General features: G+C 43.2%; 2 protein-coding genes across 2 annotated transcripts; one reads left to right on the forward strand and one right to left on the reverse strand.

The window, feature by feature from the left end:
• Window positions 1-317: 317 nt before the first annotated feature.
• Window positions 318-9,776, forward strand: zgc:112285 (uncharacterized protein LOC561476 homolog). The gene is made up of 6 exons (XM_051940001.1): window positions 318-663; window positions 742-851; window positions 1,951-2,045; window positions 3,432-3,712; window positions 9,221-9,384; window positions 9,486-9,776. Exons 1-6 carry the CDS (start codon window positions 513-515, stop codon window positions 9,663-9,665), a joined length of 981 nt encoding a protein of 326 aa, XP_051795961.1. The 5' UTR covers window positions 318-512; the 3' UTR covers window positions 9,666-9,776.
• An 88-nt stretch (window positions 9,777-9,864) lies between these two features.
• On the reverse strand, window positions 9,865-13,484 carry timm23a (translocase of inner mitochondrial membrane 23 homolog a (yeast)). Its single transcript, XM_022206280.2, has 7 exons — window positions 13,098-13,484; window positions 12,891-12,949; window positions 12,703-12,796; window positions 12,337-12,421; window positions 12,208-12,266; window positions 11,912-12,022; window positions 9,865-10,531 (listed from the first exon to the last, which is right to left on the reverse strand). Exons 1-7 carry the CDS (start codon window positions 13,201-13,203, stop codon window positions 10,416-10,418), a joined length of 630 nt encoding a protein of 209 aa, XP_022061972.1. The 5' UTR covers window positions 13,204-13,484; the 3' UTR covers window positions 9,865-10,415.

The raw sequence follows: 13,484 nt of genomic DNA on the forward strand, positions 1-13,484 counted from the left end.
CATTTTCTACTGTCTGTAACGTGGTTTTTGTGGCACACTTTTTTACAGCAGACTGTAATGTCCAGTTACTTCCTAATCGATCTCTCAGCTGTGAATAATAATATCTGATAATAATATCTGAATAATATCTGAATGAATGTTTCCTGTGAGGACGACCTGTGGTGCAGATCTGAGATGAAGGTCGCTTTGAGGTCAGGATGACAGCGCCATGACTCATGATGGGATGTTTGTTTGCGTACAGTACCGCTGCCTTTGTCTTGTGTGCATGTTGGTGAGCAAACTATATGTATGTGAAAGTGCTGATGGCACTTCCCCGAAATCCCCTTTTCTCAGCTGCACTGGAAAGTCAAAGCTACAGGAGAACTATCCAGCGCTCGGCCTTTGTTGCGAGCGGGTCTTTGTCCCTGGAGGTGTGCTGTTGTGTGTCGCAGTGTGTACTGTATGTGTACCTGTACATGTGGCCGGTATAAATAGCCTTGGATGTTGGCCGGCCGGTGATTCTGTGGAAGACGATGGCTGTACCAGGACCTCCTCCTCTAGCGAATAGTGCTAGTACAGTACTGTCTCTGTTGCTGCTGCTGAATGAGGCGTCGCTGCCTGCAGCTGCATACACTCTGACACCTGGACGGCAGCAGCCGCAGCAGCACAAAGTCCTCCACCTGGGTGAGGGTTAGCACACCTCCAGTTCATCTCTTGAATGTGAGCTCTCTGTACTTACATGTGGTGTTCCTCTCCTTCCAGACTGGCCCAAGGACTGTGGGATGGCCCACTTCAAGCCCAACATGGCCGAGAGGATTGTTTCTGGAAATGAGGCCAGACCTCACTCTTGGCCCTGGCAGGTGTCTCTGCAGGTAAATCAGTGTTAGTATGCAGTTGAATACGTAGTTTATGTAGGTGGATCATTCACATTAGCTGAACCCTAGCTGAACTCTAGATGACCTGAGCTGAAGGCTAAAACTCATTGGGTTAGGGTTAGGATTGGAAGAAGTCTGGGGTCACTTGGAAACATCATTATTTTTGAAAGAAAGAAAACAACATTAATCATAAGTCTAGACATTGTTAATGTTGTAAAGGGCTGATTTTTAATGGGATATCAGATGTATCAGACAAACATCACTTCTGTGTCAGACAAACTGATGATTAGAAACCCCTTGTGCAGTTATGTTAGCACATGGATAAAAGTGTTCACGGAATTATCTGGATGACCCCAAATTTTTTGGTGTAAATACAGAAAGAGGCCATTAAATGTCAATGATAACCAGAGAACAGCAGACAATTCTCACATTTTGGATTCAAACGCCTGCACGTGGTGGACTTTGATAACCAGTTTATCGCTGAAGACGTTAAACCAGTTATCAAAGTCCTCCCTAACCATCCAAGTGATTTTTGTAACCGGTATTTCTTAAGCAATTTATAATTTACCACTTTGTAAATACATGAAATAATTATTTTTCAACCTATAGGTACACTGCAAAAAAAAAATCTATAAACTTACAAAACAGCAGCACCACACCACCCATTCCTGGCATCCCTCCACCAGCAGGGAGCTGCTCGGAACATAACCCGATGCCAGGTTGATTGATTTTATCGATAACAACTTTAAAGCTCTTCTGAGTCTGGGCCCAAACCTACAAATCAGAAATATTGACTCCATATGAGCCGGCACAGCTTCAGTCCTTCGGGCTGATCTAAAGTCAAGATTTCGAACTCACCGTTGCGTACAGTACCGCTGCCTTCAATGCAACAACACTGCCATCACTGACTTCTTCTAAATCTGTTTTTAAAACCCATCCTTGTGTTGATTATCAAGGATTTTATTATCTTTATTACTACATTTGTACTTCTACTGACATAAATAGAAGTACATAAGTTCTACTGTTCTAAGTTCATCTTAATCTAGCCTGACTTTAGTATTCCACTACTGAGGAGGTTTCTGGTCGTCTCTCACAGGTTCGTCCTCGGGGAAGCAAACATTACATTCACGTCTGTGGAGGAACTCTGATCCACAAGAACTGGGTCCTTACTGCAGCTCACTGCTTCCAGAAGTAAGAACACCCTTCATTAACCTCTTAAGCCCTGGCCATATTTTCAGAAAAAAACGCCTAAAAAGACATACCCAAAGTAAATGAAGAATTACTCCACTATAAAAAAGTTCATATGTATGTTCTTGGTGTCCTTTGGACATCTAGGGACTTCAGAGAATGTATTCCTGGTGTAAAAAATGTTGTGTCTGTCACTATGCCTGAGTAAATTGGAATAAACCAGAGGAGAAATGTGAAATTTCTATCTTCACCTGATTTCCCCCCCATTTGACAGAGGATAACACTATGCCAAAGATGGTGTGAAAGAAAAGAAAAACCTAAACCTCACACCATCAAGGTTTAAAATCATCTGTAAATACTAACGTTTGCACTAAAATGCACATCCGAGCTTATTTTGTGACCATTACAGTATAAACTTTGATCAACAATTGAAAGTAAACACAGTTGTCCTGTTTTACTACTTTTACTGCCAGGATTTCTACCGGGCTGAAGAGGTTAAGCGTCAAATTAATTATGGAACACCAGGGAGTTATGTGACGATCGGTGCACAATCGTCTGTCTGTCTGTCAGCAACATTCCTCTAAAACAGACCAACATTTGGGATGAATTTTTCAGGGAAGGTCAGAAATGAAACAAGGACCAAGTGATCAGATTCTGGCAGTGATGCAGCTTATAGTCTGGATCCATGGATTGATTAAAGATTTCTGTATCGTTGCCAGATAGCAGCACGGCGTCACTGTAACCATGACAACCAGTGAACACTACATCAGCTGATTGTGATCCTGCTACAAATCCACGTCTGAGGACTTATCAGGACTTATCCATCAGAAATGATCCAAGGAACAGCTGATTAAACTGTGGGGGTGTTTCTGAGTGCCATCAGTTCCCGCCGCCCGCTACATATTTAGGTCACGTGATCCGGTATCTGTACATGAACACACGCCTGTACTCAGAGCCTGTGCTTAGCTCACTGTGTTTGTGGGTACATAAATGGACATTCTATGCTGCTGCGATTTCTGATCATCAATAACTAATTGCTGAGGAATTAATTCCAGGCTTCTTCGTGGAACATTTAAAACCTTCATCAGCATAGACCGCCAAACGACACATCACAATTTTCCGGCACTAACAGAATACTTCACTTCTGCGTATCGGTGCACACATCCTTCAGAATAAAAGCATGCCTCAAAACACAACGAGTAAGGGCATATCGATTTCATGTTGCTTAACACTAATAAAAAAGATGCTGCATTTCTGGCAATAGCATATGGGGGAATTAGCAACCTTGGCGGAGTACTGCGCTCTCTCAGTGGATTTCTACTTTCTAATTTGATGTTTGTGACTTGATTTGATTGTTCGTAACTGTATTTGATCTCCTCCTCTCTCCAGGGGAAAAGCCGAGGATGCTGGGAGCTGGAGGATCGTCCTGGGGAAACACCAGCTGAAGCGTTCGGAGACGGCGGAGAGGATTTTCCCGGTGAAGAGGATCTACAGACATGAGAACTTCCGCTATCCGACTCACAGCGAGCTGGACTACGACATCGCCCTGGTGAAGGCCGCCACAGACATCATCCCTTCAAACTTCATCCGCTACGCCTGCCTGCCGCGCAAGCAGACCAGTCTGAAACCGGGACACTACTGCTGGGTGACGGGCTGGGGAGACACCCGGGGTGAGTGGAGGAACCGTTAGCATGTTAGCAGGGAACTATGGGAACCGACAGTGGTGGCATTTACAGCTAAATACTAGAGCAATGTAAGCAAAGAGAGGTCATAATTTAAATCATACAGGTATGAGTGAATATGTTAATTGATTCACTTGATTTATTTCAGACATGTCACAATTTAATAAAGCCAAAGGACAAAAAAATATACATAAAATGAAAAACAAATCAATAAACACAATCCAAAACCTAAAATAATGTCTGAAAAGGGGTAGGATAATGTTTAATAGCGCCGACCTGCTATATGTCTGTACTCATCATACTTTACTGTTTGATTTGATTTAAATCCACAGCATCAACATGTGGCTCGAAAAGAAGGTTTTCTAGCTCTGTGTTTTGTTTAGGTTCACAAATTAAAAAAAAAAAAAAGATTCAGGCAAAAAAGTTGCTTCAAATCAGACCAGCAAAACTTTGAGGGCAAAATATTTGAGTTTGTCATTGCTGGGACATTTTACTGAATATCTGTGTATCTGTTAACTACAGCTGGTGGCACAAAGTCAGTAGGATACTGACTTTGTGCCACCAGTTGTAGTTAACAGATACACAGATATTCAGTCTGGTCTAAGGGGACGCATCAACAGGAACACTTTTATATGCTTTTGATTTTTTTAGGGCTGTTGAAATTGCCGCATTAATGCGGCTTAATCTGATTATTCAACATAATTCAACCATCTGCAGCACAGAACTACCCAAAAATCCTGAAATGTCTCTTGAAACGTATTTTAGGCAGTTTGTCCAAGTAGACTTAACGTAGCACAAATGGGTCGTTGATCAGATAGAAACAGAACCAAGACACTGGAAATGGAAGACGCTAAACATCACGATGGCCATCTGGTGGGAAATGTGTGTATATATATATATATATATGTCAGGGTAGAGACTGCGATTTGGTAGAGTTGGAGTTTCTACCAGTAGAGACTGCGATCGCAATCTCTACCAGTAGAATTGGAGTTTCTACCAGTAGAGACTGCGATCGCAATCTCTACCAGTAGAATTGGAGTTTCTACCAGTAGAGATTGCGATTGGAGTCTCTACCAGTAGAGTTTGCGATTGTAATCTCTACCAGTAGAAACTCCAATCCTACCAGTAGAGATTTGTCAGGGCTAAGGTTAGACTTTTAAGGTTAGGGTCAGGGCAGGGGTCAGATTTAAAGGTCAGGGTTAGTTAAGGTTAGGGTCAGGGGTCAGGGCAAGGGTCAGATTTAAAAGTCAGGGTTAGTTAAGGTTAGGGTCAGGGGTCAGGGCAAGGGTCAGATTTAAAGTTCCATCTCTACTGGTAGGATTGGAGTTTCTACTGGTAGAGATTACAATCGCAAACTCTACTGGTAGAGACTCCAATCGCAATCTCTACTGGTAGAAACTCCAACTCTACCAAATCGCAGTCTCTACCCTGACATATACATACACACATACAGACCTGATCAAAATCTTAAGACCAGTTGAAAAATTGCTAGAATTTACATAGCTGTATAAAGTTCATTTTGTCGATATATACTATATGAAACTGTTAACTTCTTTAAACCTTGTTTACCTTGTCAGCAAGGTAACACGCTTTTCTGAATTGTCGGTTTGCTAGAATTTACCTTTTGCACATTTGGATCTTAAAGGCATTATGGAGGATTTTTTTTGGTTTAATTTGTCTGATTCACATGAAATGAATATACTGACCTTTAGTGGACTTGTATGTATGGTTTCTAAAAGAATAAAAAATTTAAAAAAATAACTGTGGACATGACAGGACCTGAAAAACATCAGCCAATCAAAGCGCTCAGACCGAGGCGTTTGGTTTGCTCCCTTTCCTGTCAATCAAAAATCTTCCGGCTCAGGCCTAGTTACGTAGATTACGTACGCCTTGGACTTACGTGTTTTCTGCATGTGTTGCTTTGGTATAGCTTTGTAGTTAGCTGGCGACTTGTTTTGCTCATCTTTTTTTACATAATGGCAGATAAAGATCCAGGGGGACCCAGCCGTAAAATAAAGTCATTTTTTGAGGCCAGAGAAAATAAAAGACAACTGGAACGCGTGAATGCAAAAACAAAAGTGATTATTGGCGAGTTATTTGGGCGATGGCGTCAGCTCAAGCAACAAATGGACCTAAAGACAAATGCCTTGGTTGCTAAATTCCTTCTGGACAGGTAAAATGTATTATTGTATTATACTGCGGCTGTAGGCAACTTCATGAGTCCTACGCAAGTTTCTGGAGGGGGGCGTTTCTTCGTAAATGTTAAGAGGGGGGAGGTTAGAGGGGGGTGAGGGAGAGGTTGTATGTGCCAGCCCGATCTCACGAGGATTCGTGAAACTGTTACGTAAATTTTTGTTTCGGTTTCGTGCGCACCAACACGATTTCGTCATGTTTTTCGTGCCGCTCACCACGAAATGCGCACCAATGTATTTTAAACGGCGGACTTTTCGTGCCACCCAGAACGTATTTCAAACGAATGTGTGTATTATATTTTTAATGTAAAACCATGGCGAATCCAACGCTATATTTTGCATGACATCGTCCCTAACCATAACCCTAACCATAACCCTAACCATAACCCGGTGGTACACTTACCAATTTGCATAGGAATTTAAAGAATGTCCGGCGGCCGCAAACGCGATCACACAAGCAGTATACGCCGATGGACAGCTTAGATCGTCATGAATCCGCTGGTATAAACCACTTTCAGCTGTGATTACCACAGCGGGTTTCGTTGTGAGCAACACGAAAAACATTTCGTGGTGAGCGGCACGAAAAACATGACGAAATCGTGTTGGTGCGCACGAAAAAGAAACAAAAAATTTACGTAACAGTTTCACGAATCCCCGTGAGACCGTGTTGTATGTGCGCATGCTACGTTCAAAGTCGTAGGAAACTGAATCTCCTCTAATGCCTTTAATGAGGTTTTAAGTAGAGCTACAATATGCAAAAGCAAGAAGGGGGAGTGTGACAAAAAGCACTTTGAAAAAGTAATTTATTGAAAACAACAAGTAAACTGAAATAGGCTGTTTATCAGCTGATCAAAAGTTTAAGACCACAGATAGCCTGTGGTCTTAAACTGCTCAAAATCTGCTCAAAACTCTCATTTTCTGTCAGCCATTCACACGGTCATGCCATCCTGATGGCTAAAGCTAAGAAGCTTTCTCTTCTTGAACGTGGTCGGATCGTGCAGCTGCATAAGCAGGCCTCTCACAGCGTGCCATTGCTGCTGAGGTTGGACGCAGTAAGACGGTCATTCTAAAATTTTTTGAAAGTTCCTGAGCATTATGGAACAAAAAAAGTCAAGTGGTAGTCCCAAAAAATTACACCTGCGCTGAGCTGGAGGATCTGACTGGCTGTCCGTCAAGACTCATTGCGGTCCTCGACCCAAATTAAGGCCCTTACTGTTGCCGACTGCAGCGCAATAACCATCAGACAGCATCTGCGGGAAAAGGGATTCTAAAACAAAAAATGAATTCAAAGGCCTCGTCTCCTTCAACGCAACAAAACTGCCCATTTAGACTTTGCCAGGGAGCATCAAACATGGGACATTGAAAGGTGGAAAAAAGTTTCATTCTCTGATGAGAAAAAACATAACCTTGACGGTCCAGATGGCTTCCAACGTTACTGGCATGACAAGGAGATCCCACCTGAGATGTTTTCTACCCGGCACAGTGGAGAGGGTCCATCATGAGCTGGGTGCTTTTTCATTCAGTGGAACACTGGAGCTTCAGGTGGTGCAGGGTCGTCAAACGGCGGCTGGTTACGTGCAGATGTTGCAGCGGGCATCCCTCATGACTGAGGGTCCTCGTCTGGGTGGTAACAGCTGGGTTTTTCAACAGGACAACGCTGCAGTTCACAATGCTCGCTTGACCACGGACTTCTTCAGGGAGAATAACATCACTCTTTTGGACCATCCCGCATGTTTCCCTGATTTAAATCCCATAGAGAACATTTGGGGATGGCCCAAGGGAAGTTCATAAAAATGACCATCAGTTCCAGACAGTTGATGCCCTTCATGAAGCCATCTTCACCACTTGGAGCAATGTTCCCAAAAGCTTCCTGGAAACACTCGCATCAAGCATGCCCAAAAGAATTTTTGAAGTGATTAACAAGAACGGTGGAGCTACTCATTACTGAGTCCTACTGAGAAAATTTTTGGTTCTGGTTTGGAGAGTTTCTTGTAATTTTTTGAGCGATGGTCTTAAACTTTTGATCAGCTGATAAACAGCCTATTTCAGTTTACTTGTTCTTTTAAATAAATTACTTTTTCAAAGTGCTTTTTGTCACACTCCCCCTTCTTGCTTTTGCATATTGTAGCTCTACTTAAACCTCATTAAGAACCAAATGTGCAAAAGGTAAATTCTAGCAATTTTTCAACTGGTCTTAAGATTTTGATCAGGTCTATATATGTATATGTTCCTTTCATTCTTGAGTCTGTTTGCTCATGCAAGCACGGTATTGATTGAAAACATTGATCAATCCATTTTTAATCAATATTAAAAATGTATGATATTTAATTGTGATTAATCAGATTAAAAACTTGAATCATTTGACAGCACTAGTTTTTTTATTTTATTTTTTAAAATCGGCTTTCTGGATGTTAAGTGCTTTACTGGATGATCACAAAGTGGACATGAAGGCAAAATGAAATAATGTGATTAAAGTTTTTTCACTGGTAAAACTAATGTGGCTAAAAAGTCAACAACCAAAGTGTTCGCTGTTGATCTATCAGGACCCAGTCCCTCCTTCTGCTGAACTGCATTTGCACTTTTAATACTTTTTTAAAACTGCCAGAACCATCCGTTTTTTTCTTGCGCCGTGTCTCGGCTAGAGAGTTCTAGAGAGGTCCAATCTGCACCGTATTATTCTGACATGTAAACGTGTTGGATTAACTTGGCAATAGCCAGATTAATAATTGTGTAGTACTTGATAGTACTCCACAATATCAATCTGGGACCGCTCCATGTAAATCCGTTCGGAGGAAAGAGGCACGGATTGGACAATGCAACAGTATGTCCCGCCTCTGACAGGTTTGTTTTTAGCCAATCGCGGGATCTTCACAACGAGCGGAGCCAATTGGTAGATTAAACTCTGACCAAACCCCGTAGGTAAAAAAGCACAAACATCTTTACCATCCAGAAATGCGCAAAGCGCCTCTCGTTGTTCTTCCTTCAAAGCAGCGATAGGAGATTCAGCTAAAACTGACTTAATAGCAGCATCTACACGATCGTTGTCCTCCGTTGCCGTGTTTGTTTTGATCTACTGGCGCTTGGTGTCGTCTTCACACCCGGATATCCCGCCCCACACACGAATACTGCTGCGTGATTGGCCCGTGCCAACTTGGCTCTGTACGAACAGTGAATGCGGAGCGGAGCAAGATGGTTTCTTGAGAGATTTGTGAACTCACAAATATCGCGAGAAATCAACTTGCTGGCAAGGTTAGTGTTGGATACCTTAACTGCAGATCAAATGTCGTCCTTCAACACATTTCAGGTGGGAAGGAGAACGTGTCCCTGGCAGAAGCTCTGAATCAAGCCCGTCTGCCCATCATTGACTTCAAAACCTGCCGGCAGAAGAAGTTCTGGGGCGACCGGGTCCGAGACTCTATGATCTGTGCCGGGTTCAGAGACACCGAGGACCCGCCTGCAGCATGCCAGGTAGGAAGACAGGAATCAGTGTTAGCATCATGAATAAATTTGTGTAGGGTTGGCCCAAACCCTAACCCTTCTTACCAGTTTTCTTCTCCATCCTCCTGCAGGGTGACTCTGGTGGTCCTCTGCTGTGCCAGCTGGGTCGGGACCGCTGGGAGGTGCATGGTGTGGTGAGCTTCGGCCCCATCGGCTGCACCGTGGAGAACAAACCCAGTGTTTTCACCCGCACCGCCGCCTACATTCCCTGGATCGAGGCGACACGCATCAGGGACTTCTTCCTGCATTAAACCTCAGAGAATAAGCTCTGCTTTGTTAAACAGTTTGAAAGTCTCTCAGCTACAGCTGGTTCCTGTTCTACAGACATCTTCACCACTTCATACATGTTCTGAATGTGCAACGACTGTTTTCTAACAATAAATTCACCGCCTCATTCATCTCCTTTTGCATTAAATCTGCATGGCGCAAAAAAAACGGTTAAACGCAAAATCTCAGTGAATGTTTCCAAGTTTATTGGTTTATATTACAGTGGGTTTGACGGAGACACAAACAGCATGAAGGTCCAGCTTTACAGTGATTTCTAACAGAACAGAACCCACTGCAGCAGATATGCTTCAATAAATACAAGAACAGAAGGCTTGGTTCTGTGTTTGCAGGTCTCAGCTGCTCTGCTATTACAGAAGAGTCTTTCAGTCCAAAATCAGAATGGATCTGGTGTCTGTTTCACCAGAAGTCGTCTCACAGATTGGTTCCTTTAACCCAAACATCGTGGCAAGTCAGAGGACGGTGTGGGTGTCCAGGGGAATTTAGTCCGCATTTTCACAACTTATTATTTCAGACACATCTCTTAATTCCCAGAAGGCTCTTGGAGGGCGGCCATAGAGAGATTGGAGATAACTGAGATAACTAACTGAGACCAGGTCAAATGCAGTGTGTGTGTGTTCTTAAAGCACACTGCATTTGACCAGAGTCTAATCCCTGTTAGCGCTGTGGTTAAAGACTGTGTCCTCCACATTTCTGCCCTAATGAGTGGGAGGGTTTTAGTAGAGCCGGGAGGACGAGGAGCCGGTCAGGTGGTCCCAGTTGTTGTAGAGAGCGTAGGCACCAGACAAGGCCAAACCGACCAGACCTCCACGAGCTACACCCTTTAATCCACCTGAGAAAAGAAAGACAATTGAAGAAAGTACAGCTCAACATGCACCGCAACCATGGGGATGGTTAGCATACTGACGGTTTACAATTTACTTCTACCAGCCAAACTAACAGACGGTTAGAGCTCAAGCTACTGCACAAGGTCAAAATAAAAACACAAAAAACTAATAATCCCAGTATCTGCTCATTCATCATGCTACATTCTGTATGTTAGGGAATGCTCACAAAGCATTTAGCCAGCACAATACTAATAAAAAACACAGAAAGTGAATCACACTACAATCAGTTTCCTGTTTCCGTTTGTCTTTTGGAAGAATTTGTGGGGTTTTTCCTATTTTATGTCGCTGTAAAGTCAATATCTTTGACATTCTTACACTCTCGTTTATACTCTCATAAACTGTTACGACCAGTTATCAATATTAATTATCAAAACTTAATTAAGAAATAAAAAATATTGGACCAATAATTAATGGAAATAACTCTTAGCTGCAGCCCATTACAAAAAAAATCTAATATTTAAGATGTCACAATGTCAGACTTAACAGCTAATTCAGAATTCACAGTGCTCATTAAGTCAGCATATTTCAGCAAGAAAGAACCAGAATTGAGAAAACCTCTTCATGGTATCTTCAAACTAATCATCAACCACATCAGGAAATACCAGAAAATCAGAACCACACAGAGGCAGCGCCTTGGGCTACGTTCACACTGCAGGCTCAAGTGACCCAAATCAGATTTTTTTGCCCCTATGCGGCCTGTATCTAATCTTTTCAGGACAGTCTGAACGACACAGATCCGTTTTTTCAAATGCGACCCAGGCCACTTGGACATGTGGTCCTAATTCCGATACGTATCGGATCTTTTGCCACGCGGCTTCAGTCTGAACGGCCAGGTCACATTTGTCCGACCTATACGTCATTGGTACACGACAAACGTAACTATTCTGCGTTCAAGCAAAACACGTCTTCGGGCTGCTGAAGACGTGTGTATTAAAAAGAGGCGCTCACATATGTAGGTGAAGGTCGCCCTTGTCATTCTAAAACTCTGAATGAAGTCGGCATTTGTGAAGCCTCTCACATCACTATCCACCACTCCTGGCTGCGACATTAAAATGGCCAGACATGCTCTGCTGTTAGCGTCCATGCTTACTTCCGTAAACACTGAACACGCTCTCTGCGTGTCGTCGTTGTGTCCTCTTATGCGCATGCGGGAACCTTTTGGGTCTTGTGAGGTTCACACAGGAGATCACATACAAGTCGCATTTAATTGGAAATGTGAACGAACTCGCAAAAAAATCGGATTTCACAAAAAAATCGGAATTGAGCATTAAGCCCTGCAGTCTGAACGTAGCCTTGGTGTCAGACAGGAAAGGAAAAACACGTACTGCCGGATTTAAAAAGCATCCCCGTTAAGGTCCCTGCAGCCACGGTGTTGATGTCGTCTTCTGCTCCTCTGGCTTTCTCTATCGCCACGCCGAAAGCACTGTACAACAGAGCTGCAACGACGGCAGAGAAAAGGCAGCACAGTTTCATGTAGGAGGAAAAATGGGTACATCTGACAAAATCAACACAAAGTCATAAAAGCTCTCCAATATTACACATTTAAATATGTAAATCTCTGTTCAATGATGGCTTCCAGTGCAGCGTTAGCTGATGTTCTTATGGTACATCATAGTCTTACCTACAGAGCCCAGAGAGTTGGCCCAAGAAGCCCCCTGCCTGGTCACCATGTTCAGAATCCTGGACAAAGAAAGCATTTAGACCCAAATGTGATATTAACTGTAAAACTGCCTTGGTCAGCTGAACTTACTGGACGTTACGTGGTTTGGACCATGCCATGTCTCTGGTTTCCTTCAGCCCCATCCTGAGCCCATTTACAGCTCCCAGTGCAGCTCCTGTGGACAAAACAAGGACACAGAACAGGAAGTTCAAGAAGAGAACAGAAAGAGTTTCTAATACTACTTGTATTGTCCTGTAGTGAACCTGCTTCGCTTCAGGTTCACTACAGGACACAAAGTCTATCCCTACTTGTTACAGCTGCTATAAATAAATAAAATTAAAACAACAGCCTCCAGAGGTTGGTGTCTCTCATACAGGAGGACATGATCATGAATTAATATTATTATTATTATTATTATTATTATATTGTCCAGTTTAAGGAGGTTCTTCTTCTTACCGGTCATACAGGAGCCTCCGATGGTAAAGAAAGCCAGTTCAAACCTTCCTCTAGTTTTGTTGGCCCCTGTAGGTAGAATGAACTCATCTGTGTCCTAAAACAAACCAAAACAACTTGTTGAGAGCCAAAAATACAGAAAACATCTGACTTGGTGCAAATAAAACTCCTCAAATTCTACTTTAGCTTACCTGAATCAGGTAACGAGGGTCGACGTTGAGGTACGGAGACAGAGGACTCATTCCAGTCACTGAAACCAAATTACATATCCAATATTACACACATATAGGGTTAGGGTTACATACAACAGTCCAGCTGTTGATGCAGTCAGCATAGCATCTCTGTTCGCTGAAGCTATGTTAGCAGCTAACATAGCTGTGACATTACATGACACTTACATGGGACTCCAGCCAGCTCTGTGTTGGAGTATTCAGGAACACCGCCACCAAAAAGACCCCCGAGACCTCCTTTAACCCCCCCCGACCCCTGCGAGCTGTTGTCCATCGCTGTGAAAGATCGAACTGGAGGCTGGAGGAGATGCTAGCCGAGCGAACGTTAGCAAGCGCTAGCTAAATGTCGCAACACGCACAGTTTAAGCCAAACTAATCGATGACGAGCTGCTGGAGTCACCGTCACCAACAGACGGCGTCCCAACAAAGCGAATTTTATCGTGCTTGTGGATTTTCGAATCGAAAACTAGTTTTTCCGCTTTAGCCAGCTCCTCTTCTCGTCATGCGCCTGACCTCCAGCAACACGCTCTGCCGTAAAGTGGCGGCCGGTGCTGC

The sequence above is a fragment of the Acanthochromis polyacanthus genome, chromosome 19, assembly GCF_021347895.1.
Source record: "Acanthochromis polyacanthus isolate Apoly-LR-REF ecotype Palm Island chromosome 19, KAUST_Apoly_ChrSc, whole genome shotgun sequence".
NCBI lineage: Eukaryota > Metazoa > Chordata > Actinopteri > Pomacentridae > Acanthochromis > Acanthochromis polyacanthus.